Source organism: Lipophrys pholis, assembly GCF_963383615.2.
Source record: "Lipophrys pholis genome assembly, chromosome: 19".
Lineage (NCBI taxonomy): Eukaryota > Metazoa > Chordata > Actinopteri > Blenniiformes > Blenniidae > Lipophrys > Lipophrys pholis.
The window spans coordinates 15,487,891-15,507,904 of NC_137647.1; the positions used below are offsets into that span (position 1 = coordinate 15,487,891).

Below are 20,014 nucleotides of genomic sequence, written 5' to 3' on the forward strand. Positions count from 1 at the left end.
CTTTTTGATACCTTGATTGTTCTTTGTCATTCTAAAACAATTATCATAAATTGCAGAAACTGTCAGTTTCTTTTTTTTTTAATCTTAGAATCTTCTCATTATTATTTAAAAGTGCAAATACTTGTGAAACATTTAATCACTTGCATGGACATTTTTGAGCACAGATTAAAAGCTTCTAATCTTTCGCTATTTCATTAACATAATTGTCTACCATCCACCTGCTTCTGTAATTATTAATACATAAATATATGTATGCCATTTATAAATGCTTACTAAATATGTTGAAGCACAGGCAGGCCGTGGTTTTGGAGAAGCATTAAAATGTCATTGGGATACAGTTGCAGGACAGTCACACTCCACAGATGTCTGAAATAAAATTGAGGCTGCCACAAGCGCTGAGGAGGGTTTACATTTCATCTTGGAATGAAGTGAACGAACAGTTGCCATCTAGGCTGGGATAAGACCCAAAATAAGTTCTGTGCCAATAAACAAGATGTTAGAGATGCCAGGACTGTAATAGTCCTATAAATGAGAACTGAATGCAAGATTAGTGTAGTTTAAAATTTTAAAGTTTCATTAATAAAGGCAACAGAAACAATAAGGGATGTACGTCTTAACATTATAGGACTGATGTATTTTTAAAACATGCTTGTTAAGTGGAGATGTCTCATGCCTTTTTTGTATCGCTTTAGCCTTCGATCTTCAAAAAAAAGTGTCCTTGAGAAATGTCACCCATTTGACCTCAGTTGGTAGGTGGGCTATTGTGCAAACATGTGCTCACATGCTTTTTGAGCACAGTCAAAAGCCATGTGTCCAACATGATATTTAAATGAGGTCAAAGGTCTTTGTCATTATCTTAGTTGCCTTATTTGAGTGAAGCCTTGGCGTGCTTAAACATTTGATTCCAGGTTCGCACAGTGCAGGCAAACTATATAGCTTGATGCATTATTGGTGAACATTATTTCTTAGTACGTTTTAAACCAACATTTGCACCCATGTTAATTCAGTAGCATTTTTTTCATCTTTCAAAATTAAAGGTTTGTTGTAGATTGCATAAAACTATGTGCTGGGCTGCCTTGAATTCACAGGAGCCATTGTGTCTCATCTATAGTGACAAAATGCAACAGCTGCTTCAAATTGTGCAGAACATCTTGACAGTACAGCTGTTGCACAAAAGGAGCAAGCCTCTGGGAAATGCTTTATCTTGGGCTCCAGAGAAATGTTTTAAAAAAAAAGACATTATAAGGACCATGAAATCAAACAACCATTTTCATTGAAGACACATTAACACTAGTGTTAAACAAAGGGCCTTTACGTGTTTATGAGTGCAGAATTCCAGAGATACATTATAGGTTACTTCAGCTTCGACTTTATTTCTCCTTGTTGCTACTGTAAAGTGATGACATCAAATAAAGACTGTGCCATCAGGCAGTACTGAGAGTGAATAGAGGAAGGTTTTTAGAAGGTGAAGATGGACACAAGTGAGGACAGACTGTTCTGACTAACCTTCTCCTTTGCATGGCCTTGAGTGTGTAGATTGTAACTGAGGTTCCAATCTAAGCCCATAGACTGCATTAAAACACGTCTGGCAAGGAGGAGCCTAAGATGAGTTTAAAGTAGTGTTAAATTCTTCCATGGCAGGGCAGTAACACTGAGAGAAACAACCGAGCTGTGGCTCTCTCTGTTTTCCCTTCATTGCTTGTAAATGTCTTGTTTCATGTTTGTAGAATGAAGAGCACTGCGTGAGGAGTGAACTAAAGTCTTATGGTCAAGACTTCAGTTGTTACTGAAAATTCATATCCACTCATTCAGTAATGTGTGAAGAAATAAGGGAAAAACAAGAAAGGAAAAGACATAAAAAGGTGAGCCTGTCTGCAAAGCTGATTGTATGCACTTTATTTTATTTCGTACCAGACCCCTAAGAAAAAATAGTCTGCTAGAAACAAAGCAAGTTTTTGTTGAAAATGACTTGCTCTGCTTTGACTTATGCTCATGTTATCTATGCATATGCATATATACACATGTCATATCTATATCTATATCTATATCTATATTTATATCTATATCTATATCTATATCTATATCTATATCTATATCTATATCTTTATCTATCAATATGAGGAAAACAATTCCAACTGCAATTATTTTATATAGTTGAACTGTGGAAATGCACGATGCAACATAGGTGCGTCATTAATCAAATACTGTCAACAGTGTGGAGAGGAGAAAAAAGAAAGCCTGTCACTCGATACTGTGTACGTCTTTCTAAACACAGAGAGCTGTCTTTACGTCAAACAGTGACCACTCCCCTTCAGTTGTCTATGAACAAAAATGTCACTGTCTAAGAATATCCTGTCGCCACAGATGGATGAGCACTTTATGTTGACATAAATAACATTTGTTCCAGGGCCCTGCTACACCTGTGCTTCCTGCAGCACTGGAAAGAAAACAACACAGCTAACTGCTGTTAATTAATAGTTCCTGGTTGCATCATGTAATCTATTGTATGTAGCATTTGGTTACATCTATGTCCTTCACATTGACATTTCAGTCGTCACTAGACATGTCACATGAGTAAAGAAATGATTTAGGAAAGAATTTTCTTTTGGAACATGTGATACTGTCATACATTCTGTTGTCCAATTAAAGCATATATTTCAACTTGCTTTCTGTATCAGTATTCAGTTCTTTCATTAATAAAATAGCATTATCAGCAGGAACATTTTTGTTATGGCAGTTCTCCTAAAATGTCTCTGAAATGTGTATATTTGTTGTTTTTAAAGCTTGCTGTTGTGACGCACTGGAATTGGTTTTGGAAGAAAGAAAGAAGCCCTGATTCAGTCAACTGATTCTTTAATCCAAATGAAGCACACAAAACACAACAGACGTTTCATATTCTATGAAGTCCATTATGTTGTCAATCACACATTTCTTACTCAGCAGCCTCAGACTAAAAGAACCAAAGAAAGGACACATTATTACTAGGAAACGTTGTTCAATGACAATCCTCAAATCACATAACAAAACTGGTGTTACTATAGTGGCCTGTGTGACCTTTGTTGTAAGCTCCCTTGTTTAATTTCAAATAAGCCTGTCAGCACTGTGTTTACAAATGGGTTTTGCTGGCAATAGGTTCTGGTCATAAATTTAGAGTTCCATTAGAGTTCCCATCAAGTTATACTGACTGTCACATCACTGAGATCTCAGCGCACTGAGCTCATTAACTAACAAGTAGCTGCAATAGAGTATTTGAATTCCAGCAATGGCTTCCAGTTTATACCAGGCCAATTGTCATTCCATAACAGACCATTTTAGTGTTACAATTGTCACAGACTCGCTAGAGTCTAAATATAATAAACTAACAGTACCTTTCAAAAAATTACAGACGGCTTCAGTGAATGTAAGCAGATTACCACAAAAACAATATCAACAATGATATAAATAAATACATTGTATTGACTCTTGTGGGAAATAAATCATAATGAAGGAGATGAGATGAGTTGAGATGAGTTGATCACAGACTTACTTTTCCAACATCACAGCTCTTGGCTCTCAGCTTGTTGACCTGGGACTCAGCAATGTCAGCATGCTCCTGAGCTTCCTCCACCTCATGCTGAACCATTCTCAGTCTGGACATGTGAGTGTTGGCCTGCTCGTCCTGTGATTTTACGTTATATTATATGATATTACCTTTCAATATATATACCATACTATGAGATGTTGAGTCGATTCAGTTGACTCACAGCCTCCTCAGCCAGTCTCTGGTAGGCCTTGACTTTGAGCTGCAGCTTGTCCACCAGATCCTGAAGTCTGGTTCAGGAGGACACGTTCTACTTGTACTCCTCAGTCTACACAGATAAAATATTATAGGATATTATAGGATCACTAAAATAATCAGCTCGAAATATTAGACAGTCTATAGTACAATTATTTCCATGTCTATTCACATTCTTCTTGTCTTTTTCAGCCTAGATAGCAGTGGCGGGCCGTCAGAGCCTGCAAGGCCTTCTCTACAGGCCCAAGAAATATCTGAAATCACAGACTGATGATAACTATTTTTTTTCCATGAATTCTTGTTAAATAATTTCAAATGGTCTGTCCGCTTCCTTCCATGGTATTTCCACTGGTTGCACTGCTTCCAGAAGTGTATTTTCATATTGAAGCTTTTAACCAATCACAATTCAGCCATCACTTGTTGCCAGGGTAAAGAAATCTGAAGGCATCTGCAGCATAAAATAATTTTGTTTAATTTGTTTAATTATTGTTGGTCAACCTGCTTCAACCAATCAGATTTTGACCAGATTTTCAAATCCACTTTCAAGATGGAGGTCATTGAATGCACAGCAGGATTCTTCACTATGTATTGTTTGCCAGAAACAGACTGATTTGAAGACCACAAAAAGCTGGCGTTTGCCACCCTCCTCGACCCCCAGAAGCATCGGGAATAGCAGCCGCTTTTATATGCAGCTGCAGCAGTAGGAGACATGCACCCTGGATTTGTTAAAGCAGTAAAGGTATTTATTCTGGCTACACGAGTATCTATCTGTGATGCAACGGCTTTTTATACTGCCTTTCTGCATATTAACAAGTTTTTTATAGAATGAAAAAGTTATTGAGGGGTGGATTGATTCAGACCAAGCACTATTGAAGGCCGAGGTCTGAAATGTACGGCCCGCCACTGGTAAACAGATAATGTATGACAAACCATGGTTGGTGAGGAAATGAATTACCTGGTCGGTGAGCTCCTTCACTCTTCTCTCAAATTTGCAGAATCCTTTAACAGCATCAGCTCCACGTCTCTGCTCCCCGTCGACTTCAGCTTCCAGTTCACAAACCGAGTAAACCCAAGAGATGCCTTCACTGAAAAATAATTAAATTGCTTTCTATTCAGACATTCTAAAATATATACAGCTTTCACCCTGGCCTCCAGTTTCTGGAGCTGCTTCTTGTCACCCTTCTTGGCGAGGTTCTCAGCCTCATCCAGATGATGACATCTTCCTTTACCATACTATGTTCTAATTTTCAAATCAAACCTGAGAGTGAAGCTGTCCCACACGCTCACTGGCATCAACCAACAAATTAGACACAAAGTTCTTAGTGTCTCAGGACAATGTCAAGTTTTAGAATTGTGAGTAAATCCAAATTATTCACTTTACCACTCTCTTTCTTCACCAGCTTTCCCTTGAGGTACATCTCATCAGTATCAGCAACGAAGTATGCAGTTTTAGCATCAAAGGGAGCAGTCTGAGTTTCCATCCTCTTCTTTTCTGTCTTCCGGAGGTAAATGGACGCAGGGCCATACTGCTCCATCTCTGCGTCTGTGCTCATGTTGGCACTTTAGTTGGGCCTAAATAAGAAAACATTTACATAGAAATTCCAAATTGTTCTAAGATCTAGGTTTGTCTGTCTGATTTCTATAATGTCTGTTTTATCAATATTACCTCAGCTGATGCAGAAATTATTTCTTGCGTACCTCAGGGTGCTAGAAATAAACTGCAGGTTGATCATTTAAAGATTGTCATTTTATTTTATCAAAGACTATAAATATGTATTTATTTATATATATATATATATATAAAACAATAACCAAACAGTAAAAAATAGAAGCAAGTACTGTAACATATAATACATATGACAGAAACAGAGCATAGGAATATTTCTTGTTGCTTTATACTGATATGGTCAGGTATAAATTGATCATGCTGTATTCTGTATGTATATGATTATCAGGGTACACAGATCTTATAAAAATACAAATGGATTTTTGATTTGGTTTTGAAGATTTTTATCTAAAAGAGCTTAACACATTTTTTTATCGTACTATTTTCTTGTCATACTATATATACATCTATGGCATAATAATCATATTTGATCAATATATTAGCTGAAATTATGTTATCATCAGTATTGTTTATGGGTCATTTAAATTACTTTATTGAAAAATAGCACAAGCCCTCATGTACTGGCACAGTAGTGAGAAATAATGCAGTTGTACAGCTTCTTAAAAAAGGTGATTACAAATCATTGATTGGTACATTTTGGAACTGGTTTGATTTGTAAATAGTGAGTACGCCAGTAATTTTCACAGTAAACTAACTTGGAAATTGTAAAAGTGTGCTACATGATTGAGGTTTATGTGTTTCAATTAATTATAGCTGACACATTTATCTTGATAGATCATATAATCAGTTTTAAATTTGAGGAAGTACTGAGATGCCACTGGTGCCCAGTTACAGGTCAATCAAATCATTGACATCATGTTGATAGAGTTTCCATTAAAGCTGTATTAGTGTTATACATATATATGGGAAATATAGATCCAAGAAGAAAGTCAATCCATATTATTTAACAAGGAAAAAATGCTAATATCAGTGATGTTTTCATGTTTTCAAAATGTTCAAGTCTTGTTTTTGGCAGGGGTGGGCGGGGGGGGGGGGGGGGGGGGGGGGTGGGTAGCTTGAAAGAAAAATGTTTTAATGATGATAATGTTTCTCTCACAGGGAGCAAAGCAAGATCAGCTTACGTGTCCAAGTTTTACATGGAGTTGGCTTAATATTTGCCATCTAACCACCAGATCACGAGGTATTGCCACAGTCAAAAATAAATCCATTGAAGGGAGGGAGGAAGCTTGTGTCTGGCACTAATAGAAGATACATTCACATATGCTGTTCACAATATTTTCGAAGTTTGAAGATATAAAAAAAAAAATATATATATAAATATATATATATATTAAAAAAAATTTCAACCTATTTTTCACATCACCCATATTATTTGTCACTGTGAATCAATTTTGCCAGGGAAAGACATAATACAAATAACTCAGATAATCACATGTAGATAATCACAAGTAAATAATGATAATGGGAAGTTAATACTAAAATGAATTTACATTCCAGTCATTTGTCACTGAGAAATATGTATAGTTGTATTTGGCTAATGTTCAGTTCTATTGATAGTGCCATGTTTTGTGGCTGAATGATTTAATCAGATGCAAGTCATTTCAAGTGTGCTTTACATGTGTAAGGCAAAATAACAACAGTCATCTCTGTCTGTGGTATGTGAGAGCACTAAAAATGGCTCTTTCCCTCTGTGATATAAAGCAGACCTGGAAAATTGATTTGTTTTGAATTTTCTTGCTTTTTTTATGTTTGAATGCCCAATTGCAGTTGGCTTCAACATAATATTTTGGCAAATCAGAGACAGAAAATTGATTCCACAGTCTTTCTTAGAGTGAAACTGACAATGATGGATTATTATTTCAGTTATGCAAACACTGAAAATGTGTCGCCTCAAGAAACTTTGTTGGTTGGTCATGAGATGCTTTTTCGTCTTACCAGTAATGGACATGGTAAAGGAAGTTTAGCCATGAGATTTACTTAAAAAAGAATGTTTTTTGAAAAAACTAATTATAGTCTTTTTCATTGTTTAACTTTGATGAATTTACTGACTTGCTCGTTCAAAAAGAGATCATCATCTCTCTCTCTCTCTCTCTCTCTCTCTCTCTCTCTCTCTCTCTCTCTCTCTCTGTCTCTCTCTACGTCTTTAAAACCAATAAGGGCATGAGCTGTGCTGGACAGAGAAGGGGGTATCAGATTTTATTAGCAGCCTGTGTCATTTATTTGATGACTGCTCACATCTTCAGTCAGGATAAGGTTGTAGGAGAAGCGTAATAAAATATGGAAAGGCATCTATGGTGTCAGTACTAATAAATCATTGACAGAAGCTTCTGGAGAAGGAAAAAGGTGGCACAAACGCCTGTGGCTGGCTTACTTCTTCTGTAACGAGTCACTTCACTTTCAACTACAACCCGCCTTGCCCTGTATTACTACATGACAGCAGCAATAGTGAATAGTTTTTTTTAAATGAATCACTTAGTTTTTATGCAACAAATAGTGCAGCGAGTGAATAGTGAAAACCAATAAATTTGTATTGTATTTTTTTTTTACAGTAAGTGTTTGAAGAAGCCTTTGAGCGGCGTGCTGTGACATTGTGTTAAAATACAGTTTGCAATAGATAACAGCTATGAGAAAACACTTTTAATGACGTGGTATTGCAAAATGTAGTAGTGTAATGCCAACATTAAAGCATGCATCTTTAGAAAGCATGTTTTAAAACTAATACTTAACTACTTAACACACACACACACACACACACACACACACACACACACACACACACACTCATATATACTGTATATGTGTGTGTGTGTGTGTGTGTGTGTGTGTGTGTGTGTGTGTGTGTGTGTGTGTGTGTGTGTGTGTGTGTGTGTGTGTGTGTGTGTGTGTGTGTGTGTGTGTGTGTGTGTGTGTGCGTGTGCGTGTGCGTGTGTGTATGAAAGTCACTCTCGTCTCACAGCGTAGAAGGTTGTGGGTTCGGTGTCTAGTTTGCATGTTCCCCCTGTGTGTGTGTGGGTTTCCTTTGAGTACTCCGGTTTTCTCCCACAGTTCCAAAACATACATGTGAGGGTTAATTGGTGACGTTACAGTAAATTGCCCCCGAGGTGTGATTGTGTGGTTGTCTGTGTGTGCCCTGTGATAAACTGGCAACCTATCCAGGGTGTATCCTGCCCGTACGCTTAGATCGGCTCCAGTGCCCTGTGACCCTGAACACTTATGTGTTTAGTTTGCCAAGCTCAGCATTAATAGCAAGAGCATTAAGACTCCATAATAAAAATCAGTTTGTCAAATTTGATATCACACTCAACACACCCACACATTGTTCTGTGTGAAATATTGTTTTTGTCTTGAGAAACTGCTGGGTCTTATAAAGGTCATGGTCATCCACGATCTGATGACATATCTCTATTAAGTGTCCTCTCAGGCACAAAGATGTACAGGAGTTTTTACTATATCTGAAGATAAATCATTTTAGATATATCTGGTGGTAACAAAGTCCCACTAAAATGCCCTTTTTTGTTTTTTGTTTTCATTCGTGGATGCTAAAAGGTGACAAGTCAAATTGATATTTAGTTGATATCTCAACATCCTTCCACTGCTCATTCTGAAATATAACAAAAAAAGAAAGAGTGCTGTTTAGTCTTGATTCAACCGTCTTCCATAGGGCTTATTATCAGAAAGAAGTAAAATGGTAATGTGACCTGGAGGAGCTCTAAACTCTTTTAAATTACAGAGAACAACTATTTTAAAAAATCACTTTCAGTTGAACGCTATAAGAGCAGAAAATATACAGTGATCAAGTAATCATGAAATAGTTTATTGAAATGATACATTCAACAGTCTGTTCATATTATATGAACTCTGTCAAAAGGTTCCAATAGGTGTTGTCTTTATTCAGCTTCAGACTATAAAACAAAGCAAGAAAAATAGAATCATTAACAGCACATATACTGTCAACATATGAGCTTCTGATCTTCTGCAATTAATCCTCTCTGTTTACTTTTGAACCTGATATCATGTAGTTATTTATATTTGTATTTACAACTATATTTTGCATCTAAAGTGATCAGATACGTACTTTTCCAACTTCACGGCTCTTGGCTCTCATCTTGTTGACCTGGGACTCAGCGATGTCAGCACGCTCTTGAGCTTCTTCCAGCTCATGCTGGACTTTCCTGTGCCTGGACAGGTGAGTGTTGGCCTGCTCCTCCTGTATAAGTGATAACAATGTTGGTGACCTAGCTACTGGGCACTTTGCACAATTTGTTGCATAAAAACTAAGTGATTCATTTAAAAAAGATGTCACATCAAGAACTTTACTCACAGCCTCCTCAGCCTGTCTCTTGTATGACTTGACTTTGAGCTGCAGCTTGTCCACCAGATCCTGAAGTCTGGTCGCATTTTTCTTGTCCTCCTCAGTCTATACAGAGGAATTATTACATAATAAATGAAAAACATAAATAAATATAAGCTTGTGTCATCTTTTTTGGGATAAATGTATTACCTGGTAGGTGAGCTCCTTCACTCTCCTCTCATATTTGCGAACTCCTTTAACAGCGTCAGATCCACGTTTCTGCTCAGCATCAACTTCAGCTTCCAGTTCACGAACCTGCAAAGCAAAAAGAAATAAATTGTTGAAATATTTTGTAACACCTTAGGACATAGTTGTTGAACATTTACTACTCCATATTGGTCATACCCTGGACTCCAGTTTCTGGAGCTGCTTCTTGCCACCCTTCATGGCGAGGTTCTCAGCCTCATCCAGACGATGCTGCAGATCTTTGACTGTGACCTCCAGGTTCTTCTTCATCCTCTCCAGATGAGCGCTGGTGTCCTGCTCCTTCTTCAGCTCCTCAGACATCATAGCAGCCTAAAGTGTTCCAAAAGTAATTTACCATTTATTTGGATCCAATTTCTTTTCCTTGAAAAAATAAAGCAACAGTAATAAAATGTAATCTCACATCAGTGATGGCTTTTTTAGCTTTCTCCTCAGCATTTCTTGCTTCCTGAATAGCATCGTCCACCTCACCCTGAACCTGGACGAGGTCTGACTCCAGCTTCTTCTTGGTGTTAATAAGACTGGTGTTCTGGATGTAGAAGAAAAAGTATAAATACAATGCTATTCAAATTCATATTACTTTACCATACTATGTCCAAATATTCCAATCAAACCTGAGAGTGAAGCAGTCCCACACGCTCACTGGCATCAATCAACTCCTGCTCAGCCACTTTGCGTCCTCTCTCTGTCTGCTCCAGTGCGACTCTCAGCTCATCGATCTCAGCCGTCATCAGACCATTTCTGCGCTCCACCATTGCAACCTGCTCCTTCATGTCCTCCTGTCCTCTGATAGCATCATCAAGGTGCAGTTGGGCATCCTGATGAAACAGAAGAAGTCACAAATATTCTGCATCTTTTTTTAACTTGGTTATTCTAACTGAACTGTCGAAGAAAACTCACCTTGAGCTGTCCCTGGACATTCCTGAGTTGTTTCTGAGCCTCAGCAGCCTGCCTGTTGGCATGGCTCAGCTGAATCTCCATCTCATTCAGGTCTCCTTCCATCTTCTTCTTAATTCTCAGGGCATCATTCCTGCTCCTGACCTCAGAATCAAGAGTGCTCTGCATGGAGTCGATCACCCTCTGGCTGTTTCTCTTGATCTGCTCCATCTCCTCATCCTTCTCTGCCAGCTTCCTGTCAACCTCCCCTTTCACCTGGTTGAGCTCAAGCTGAATACGGAGAATCTTGGCTTCCTCATGTTCCAGAGTACCCTTGAGATAATTTAAACAATTATGTTAAAATCCTGTTTTGAAAAATGCTGAACAACAATTGGTTTAAGAATGTGTTGTGATCAAAACTAATTTCTAAAATGTTAAAATTACCTCAGCCTCTTCCAGTGCAGCCTGAATTTCAGACTTTTCAGTCTCCACAGTCTTCTTGGCCTTCTCCAACTCATGGATGGTCTTTCCAGTCTCACCAATCTGTTCAGTCAAGTCAGAGATCTCCTCTGCAGAGCAAACACAGTCATTTATGATTAGAAGAACTAATTTTGCCAATGACTTTACCACATTAAAGGCCAATATAGTACAGAAATATTACAGAAGACAAAATATATTTGGTACGATAAACATACGCTGCAGGTTCTTGTTCTCTCTCTTCAAGGTCTCCAGCTGATCCAGAGCCTCCTCATAGGAGTTCTTCATCTTGAAGACTTCAGTGCTGAGAGAACGAGCCTCCTTTTGGGCTCCTTCCAGCTCTGCTTGAGTCTCCTCATATTTTTGTTTCCATTCTGCCAGAACCTAGATTAATTCAGAATCAGGGAATAATTTGCAACTACAACAAGGAGGTATCTTTATCTACTAAAGGTCATTGGGCTTCTTTGGCAATTTACCTTGTCAAAGTTCCTCTGCTTTTTATCAAGGTTGGCAGCCAGAGCATTCGCTCTCTCTACATCAATCATGAGGTCCTCCACCTCACCCTGCAGCCTCTGCTTGGTCTTCTCCAAAGAGGCACACTTGGAATTCACAGCCTCAATGGATTCCTCGGCATCCTGCAGGCGCTGGGCCAGCTTTTTCCTGTAAATTAGAGTAATCACTGGAATTAAGGCCACAAGCGAAAGTGAAAACTTTTTTAAACAAAGAAATGACCAATACTTACTTGGCCTCCTCCAGCTCCTCAGTGCGCTGGATAGCATCAGTCTCATATTTGGTTCTCCACTGAGCCACCTCACTGTTGGCCTTGGACATTCCTCTCTGCAGCTCAGCCTTGGCCTCCTGCTCCTCCTCAAACTGCTCTCTGAGCAGATCACAGTCATGACGAGAGGACTGAACACCATGAGCCAGGGCGTTCTTGGCCTGTTCAACACAAAGTCAATGTCAGAATGATATTTCTATTGACCAGAAGAATGTCACTGTTAAGTACTGAATGTAAGTACTCCAATATTTTACTTCATATACTTAATGATGTAAAAGAAGAGGGGAAACTTCATACCTTGACTTCCTCTTCAACGTGCCTCTTGAGCTCCTCAATCTGCTGAGTGAAGGCCTGTTTGCCTCTAGTCAGCTGAGAAACTAGAGCCTCCTTCTCCTCAAGCTGGCGAGAATACTCACCTGATAGGCATTGTAGAAAGATATTATTTATTCCCAAATATTTGACTGCGTATTGTAATATTCTGTTTGATGAATTTCTATAACGGGTGACCTACCATTTTCTGTCTGAAGTCGTGCCCTCTGAGCATTAATGTCATTCAGCTGGCGGACATTCTCGTCATTTTTGGCTTTGAGCTCACTGAACTGGTCCTCGAGGGTTCTGCACATTTTCTCCAAATTGCCCTACAGCATGCATATTGATTTAATTTGTGTATCTTTTTGATTGAAAACTACAGTCCTGGGTTTAAGTTTACTGCCTTTTTTGATCATAAGGGTCAGCCCTAAGTGAAGCAAGTGAATGGCTCACCTTTGATTTGGCCACAGCCTCCATATTGCTGGAGAGGTCATCGATCTCCATCTTGTACTCGCTCTTCTCCTTCTCCAGCTTCTGCTTGACACGCTGGAGGTTGTCGATCTGCTCTCCCAGCTCTGCAACACTGTCAGCCTGCTTCTTGCGGAGAGCTGCTGCAGTAGCTTCATGCTGCAGGGTGGATTCTTCAAGGTCACGACGCATCTTCTGGAACTCAGCCTCACGCTTCTTGTTCATCTCAATCTGAGCGGCTGTTGCTCCACCAGCTTCCTCAAGCCTCTCACTGATCTCCTCGAGCTCCCTGGAGAGATCAGCTCTCTGCTTCTCTACCTTAGCCCGAGCAGCCCTCTCAGCTTCAATCTCCTCCTCCAGCTCCTCAATACGAGCCTAGAGTTGATGACAATTGGATGAAGAAGACTTCTTTAGTCAAACATATCCTGTGATTTGCTTCTTGTAATTATTGTTAACCTTAAGTGGAAAATCTTATTCACTATGTGTCACCTGGAGTTCTTTAATCTTCTTCTGAAGCTGAGCACCAAGAGACTGTTCATCCTCAATCTTGCTGAGGAGCTGACTCATCTCAAAGTCCTTCCTGAAAATCAACAAAACCAGACTCTTTAATTTTGCCTGCATGTAATCAAAAAATAAAAAGAGCATTGTGTGATTTACTTCTTGATCTTCTCATCAGATTGCTGCTTGTCATTCTCCAGATCCATTACAGATTCTTGGGATAGTTTCAGATCTCCTTCAAGCTTCCTCTTGGCTCTTTCAAGGTCCATACGGAGCTTCTTCTCTTGCTCCAGTGAACCTTCAAGCTAAAAAACACAAGTGAAACCATAGTCTATTAGATATACTTAAAACAAAAAAAGGACAAAAGTACAATCGAAAAACTGGTTTCTTACATCGTCCACTTGCTGTTCCAGCTTTGTCTTGGCCTTGGTCAGAGTGTTGACTTTGTCTTCCTCTGCCTGGAGATCATCCAGCGTTTGCTGATGAGACTCTTGGAGGGCTTTCTTCTCCTTGGTCAACTTAGCAATCGACTCATCTTGAGATGCCATCTCCTCAGTCAGGTTTTTCACCTAACAGTTTCATTAGAGGCACATATTTAAATGTCACGTAGAAACAATATATCTTGAATAATATGGATTTTTAAGCCTATTTATAACTGTGTATATAAAAGAACCTTGTTTTCAGTGGCATGTTTCTCCTTCTCCACTTTAGCCAAGGTCAGCTCCAAGTCATCAATGTCCTTCTTCAGCTCAGTGCACTCATCCTCCAGCTTCCTCTTCTTGGCAGTCAGCTCAGCATTGATTTCTTCTTCATCCTCCAGTCTCTCACTGGTCTCTTTGAGTTTGGCCTCCATCTGGATCTTGCTCTTGATGAGCCCCTCACACCTTTCCTCAGCATCAGCAACACCCTCAACTTCCTACAGTGTATTATATTTGATATATATAAATATCTGATTCTCTGCAATCACTGAATTGAAGATATAAAATCAAACTTGATGTTGTTTTCTCCTTACCGCAGCCACTTGAAGTTGCAGGTCGTTTTTCTCCTGCAGTATGCTAATCATCTTCTCTTCCAGTTCCTTCTTCTTGGCCAGAGCAGCAGCAAGGTCTGATTTCATCTTATCATAGTTTTCCTTCATCTGCTGCAGCTCCTTCTCAGTCTCAGCACTCTTCAAAAGTGGCTTGATCTTGAAGTAGAGTTTCAGCCATGGCCAGTTTTTCACATTCATGAATGATCGAATGTTGTACTGGATGCTGAAGATAGATTCTCTAAAACCAAGAACAAAATACGTCACTTTAGCTGCTTTGAAATCCCAGATGTGTACAGGAATACTGCATGTATGTTATGACTTCCTTACCTCCTCTCCATCATCTTGACAAATTCTTTCCTCATAACATATCCTCTGCAGAGAGCCTGAGTCATGGTCACCAGCGCAGCCAGTTTCTCGTCCCTCATCTCCTCAAGAGTACCCAGCAGGCCAGCTTTGAAGAACACCTATGTTGGCAAGTCACAAAATTCATTGACAGTTCAAGTAGGTATAAAAAACATATTTCAAATTTAAATTTTATTGATGATATATAGTACCTTAGTGTGCCCAAACTTGTACTGAGTGTGGTCCACGTCAATGGAGCCGAGCAGCTTCTCTGAGGCCTTCTTGTTGTCAATGAACTGTCCCTCCGGGATGACACTGGCATTCAGTACTTTGTATCTGTCGGAGGAAATTTTGTAAATACTTATACAGTTGCTTTGACATATTTGTAACGTATCTATATCGAACAGAATTTTCACCTCTGCTTGAAGTCACCATAGAGGATTCTGCTGGGGAAGCCCTTTCTGCAGATTCTGATACCCTCCAGCACACCATTACACCTCAGCTGGTGGATGACCAAGAAGTTCTCCATGAGACCTGAAATTTGCAAGTTCACATAAATGCTTCATTCTTTTGTATAACAATGCAGTTTTTATTGCCATGAAACTCTGGGTTTACCTGGAGTCTTTGTTTCATTAGGAATCAAGCAACGCACAAAGTGAGGATGAGTGCTCCTCAAGTTGCTCATCAGCTTGCCCAAGTTCTCCTGTGGATCAGTATTATCAGTAATTCAACATGATTTCAAGGTGTGTGTGTTGTTTTCATTTATTACACAAATTGAAATAGTAATAGACATACCCTGAAAAGAGCAGAGACAGTCTGGAAGGAGCCACCCTTCTTCTTACCACCCTTCTTGCTGGCAGCCTCTGTCAAACGTTTTCAATTATAATGTAAAATCTGGTAATTGTTCTGTGTGTGCAAGTGTTCATTCACAGATTTTTCCCCAATAAGTTTAAACAGACAGCATATTTCAACTGATCCTTACCCTCAGTTCCAGCATGGGCTACATACAAGAAACACAGCAGTTTGTTGGAAGACTTCTGATACAGCTGAACAACTGAGTCATTCAGGGGATCCTTGTTCTTGTCCAGCCAGCCACTGATATTGTAGTCCACAGTGCCAGCATAGTGAACCAGAGCAAAGTGAGCCTCAGCCTTGCCCTTTCCAGGCTTTGGTTTCTCAAAGGCCTTTGTCTTTCCAAGATGCTGATCATGCAGCTTGTTCTTGAAGGTAGTGTCAGAGGCCTTGGGGAACATGCACTCCTCTTCAAGGATGGAGAAGATGCCCATTGGCTGAGGAGATTTTAGATTTCTTGGTAAAAAATCATCACTGAGCAGAAGTAACTGTAACTTGTGAGTCATTACACTATGTGAATACGTACCTTCTCAATAAGCTCAATGCAGGCAGCCAAGTCCATACCGAAGTCAATGAATTCCCATTCAATGCCTTCCTTCTTGTACTCCTCTTGCTCCAGGACGAACATGTGGTGGTTGAAGAACTGTTGCAGTTTCTCATTGGTGAAGTTGATGCAGAGTTGCTCCAAGCTGTTGAACTGAAGTCACAGAAAAGTGTTTAATTTTGTGCAAAAAAGTGTTGCTTCAAAATGCCCACCATATAATGTATGCATTCTTACATCAAAGATCTCAAATCCAGCAATATCCAACACTCCGATGAAATAATTTCTTGGCTGCTTTGTGTCCAACATCTCATTGATGCGGATGACCATCCACAAAAACATTTTCTCATAGATAGACTTGCACAGAGCTGAGACAGAATTGTTGACCTGTACAAAGACACCATAGCATTACACTTACTGGCCAGGACAGAACTTTCCTTTCAAAAAATATATTTCCAAAGCTTTTGTTCATTACCTGTGGGACGGTCTGACCTTTTGTCACCATCTCATTTCCGACCTTGACTCTGGGGTAGCACAGACATTTCAGCATATCAGCAGAGTTCAGGCCCAAGAGGTAGGCGATTTTATCAGCCACTGATGATGAAACAGCCCGTTAGTGACCAGTATACTGGGAGACAGACTACATCGCACTGTAACCACTGCTGAATGAATAATTTGAAACATTGATTTGAAAGTGTTAATTTACCCTCATTGCCATCAGGCTCAGCCTGCTCCTCACGCTGCTTCTGCTTGAATTTCATGTTTCCATGATGCATCACAGCACCGGTCAACTTGTAGATACCAACTTTCTCCTCAGCAGTGAAGCCCAAGATGTCAATGGCAGTCTGCAAAGGTAATGAAGCAAAATCATTTCATTGACTGAATTTGATCTTTCTCTTTCACTCTCCTACATACACTGACTATTTAACTAAAATGTTAAACTCACATCTGTTGCAATGAACTCCTCCACGTCATTGATGCTTTTGACAGTGATTTCACCCTGACTGATCATTGGGTAGTCATAAGGGTTGGTGGTGATCAGGAGAGCCTCTTAGTAATGTAGAAAACATACATTAGAATATGTTTTTTCAAATATTGTTTTTCAAATATTATATTAGCTTCTTTATTCTCAGCTTAGAATTTGCTTTAACACACCCAGAAGCTCAGGCTTGTGGCCAGTCATTAGCTGATAGAAGATGTGGTAGCTCCTCTCAGCAGACAGCTGAAAGGTGACACGGGACTTCTCCAGCAGATCTGCGTGTAGTCATCAAATGATGAATCGTAACATGATATATGTCTGATGTATGAAATGGCAACACATTCCTTATCATGTAATGAGTTATGGATCTTGTAGTCTATTCAGCAGTACATTAAAACAGTTAAAACTGTGTGCATTTTAAAAAATAAAGAAAAAAAGACAAACACTTACATGTTTCAATATCTGCTGAGGCCAGTTTGCCAGAGGTGCCAAAGTGAATTCTGATGAATTTACCCTGAACATATAACAGATGATATTGAACAATGTTCTTTATATGGCATTTATGCTTATATCTAGTCCTTGCTTTTTGACACTTACGAAACGAGAGGAGTTGTCATTCCTCACAGTCTTGGCATTACCGTAGGCTTCCAACAGAGGATTGGCTGCAACAATTTGGTCCTCAAGGGAGCCCTGCATAATAAAATATTGTGACAACAGTCAAATATTGCATACAGTTTTCTTCTGAAAAAGAAATATTTCCTGGTAGTGAATTTACCTGTATCTTGCCAGATTGTGCTGGAGCGTCAGTCTTCTTTGCTCCAAGAGCTGCAATTGTTGCAAAGTACTGGATGACACGCTTGGTGTTGACAGTCTTTCCTGCACCAGATTCTCCACTGGAGTAGAAGAGACACATTGTTAAGTTTCAGCTGCTACAACACAGTGGTTAAGATAACAATCTGAGCTATACTTACGTGATCAAGACAGACTGGTTTTCACGATCTGAAATACAAACAGATGGCTTACTTGAGTTCAGTTTTCTTTAATGTTTTATCAAGCATATCTTGAAATAAATAAATAAATCTTTAAGGCAGTTCCGCTTTTAACTTTGATCTTACCTGTGAGCATGAACTGATAGGCATTGTCAGAGATGGAGAAGATGTGGGGTGGAGCCTCAATCCTCTTCTTGCCTCTGTATGCACCAACGACCTGAGCATCGTACACCGGGAGCCACTTGTAGGGGTTCACCACGACACAGAACAACCCAGAGTAGGTCTGTTGGAGTTGAGAGAATAAACTTAATGCTCAAACCTCTCCTGTTAATATAAGATTTTTGCGGTTTAAAGGAAACTTACATAGATCATCCATGATGCGTAACGCTCTTTGAGGTTATACAACACACAGGGCTCATTGAGGTGGGTCATCATGGCCATGTCCTCAATTTTGTCAAACTTTGGGGGATTCCTGAGATGGATCTCATCCTCTTTCACAGTGAGAGACTACAAGGGAACCAGATCAAAAAACTTGAGTTTAACAGGAACATATGTGACCATTTTTTATTTTAGAATACTCAGATATGTATAGGATGTGTGGCATTGTGTTTCATTGAATAAGAAAATGATAAATCAGTCATTCACTAACCTTGCCTGTAGTTGTCTCAACAGTGGCTTTGCCACCCTCTTTCTTGACGAGTTTCCCCTTGAGGTACATCTCTTGAGGCTCAGCCACAAAGTAGGCGGTTTTTGCATCAAAGGGAGCAGTCTGAGCTTCAATCCTCTCCTTTTCTGTCTTCCGGAGGTAGATGGCCGCAGGGCCATAGGCCTCCATCTCTGCGTCTGTGCTCATGTTGGCACTTTAGTTGAGACTGAAAAGACCCATAAAGTACAAATCAGTTTAAGTTCATGAGCATGATGTATGGTATATTTCATGTTTTTTCTCTTTCTTTTTTCTTTTCTTTCTTTTTAGATTTTTTACCTCAGCGCCTTATAAAATAGATTGAGTTACGTCGTCTGTCCCAGAGTCTTCAGATGCTGTAAAAAGTCGATTGAAAATGGGTTCAACACATCAGGTTTACTCTACAAATTATTTGGCACTTGCCAAGATTTAAAGTCTTATTAATAGACGTGATAGAATATTTTTTTATAGTTTTAGTCCTTGATTTTCAGTATAATCTTAAATCTAGATTTGAAAATGTTATTTCAAGATTTCTTATCAGGTAAAATTAACTTTCTCAAATGACAGATAATTTTACCTGTTTAAAGTTTTTTTCTTGTCAAATTTAGTGTTTATATGTTTTATATGGGCTACCCTTTTTTGCAGTGTATTTGGCCTACCAATATTCAGTAAAAAAATTTAAAAACTCAACACTCTCCCATCCTTTCAGTTGTCCTCTAAATGAAACCTATTCATCATTTATAACAAACTTAGAAATTTATAACTTCCTGAGGTGAAAATTTTTATGAAGTCAACAAGATCTTACTGGAAATTGTAACCAGAATTGTTATAGCAAAAGATATTTTACAAGCCTTCAATTTGATTTAATTAGATTTTTCTAAAACTACCAGCAATTTGTGCATAAGTCATGAGCAATGCACTTCTTTTTTTTTTTTAATCAGTTAATGGTTAGTAGTACAAACAGAGATCACAATGGATACACTCACCTGTGTAGGGAGCTTATCATTTAATGCAGAAGTTCAGAGCTGCTTCTTTTATAGAGGGTGATAGTGCCCCATCAGCAGCAGCCCCTCACTTGGTTTGGTCATAGCCTTTTTTCACCCTGTTGCCTTTTTGGTGGTAGGGATGAGGCTTGAGAGCTTCAAAAAAACAAAAACAAAAACAAAACTTGATTCATTACAATGTTGTACCAGATGAGTTTAGGATTTGATTATGATTTTGATGAAAAATAAATGC

General features: G+C 39.1%; 1 protein-coding gene across 1 annotated transcript; it reads right to left on the bottom strand.

The window, feature by feature from the left end:
* Positions 1 to 9,196: 9,196 nt before the first annotated feature.
* LOC308124165 (myosin heavy chain, fast skeletal muscle-like) lies at positions 9,197 to 19,137 on the bottom strand. Its single transcript, XM_080487025.1, has 40 exons — positions 19,079 to 19,137; positions 18,746 to 18,968; positions 18,460 to 18,603; positions 18,223 to 18,379; positions 18,079 to 18,106; positions 17,883 to 18,000; positions 17,705 to 17,797; positions 17,558 to 17,621; positions 17,284 to 17,382; positions 17,075 to 17,178; positions 16,835 to 16,973; positions 16,604 to 16,722; positions 16,366 to 16,515; positions 16,114 to 16,284; positions 15,718 to 16,024; positions 15,531 to 15,598; positions 15,351 to 15,438; positions 15,152 to 15,269; positions 14,948 to 15,071; positions 14,721 to 14,857; positions 14,376 to 14,631; positions 14,037 to 14,279; positions 13,756 to 13,932; positions 13,523 to 13,668; positions 13,355 to 13,445; positions 12,851 to 13,240; positions 12,600 to 12,726; positions 12,386 to 12,504; positions 12,053 to 12,249; positions 11,787 to 11,970; positions 11,529 to 11,694; positions 11,278 to 11,402; positions 10,858 to 11,166; positions 10,572 to 10,775; positions 10,361 to 10,486; positions 10,099 to 10,269; positions 9,904 to 10,008; positions 9,724 to 9,819; positions 9,478 to 9,609; positions 9,197 to 9,304 (listed from the first exon to the last, which is right to left on the bottom strand). Exons 2-40 carry the CDS (start codon positions 18,947 to 18,949, stop codon positions 9,290 to 9,292), a joined length of 5,811 nt encoding a protein of 1,936 aa, XP_080343151.1. The 5' UTR covers positions 18,950 to 18,968; positions 19,079 to 19,137; the 3' UTR covers positions 9,197 to 9,289.
* Between the last annotated feature and the right edge of the window lie 877 nt (positions 19,138 to 20,014).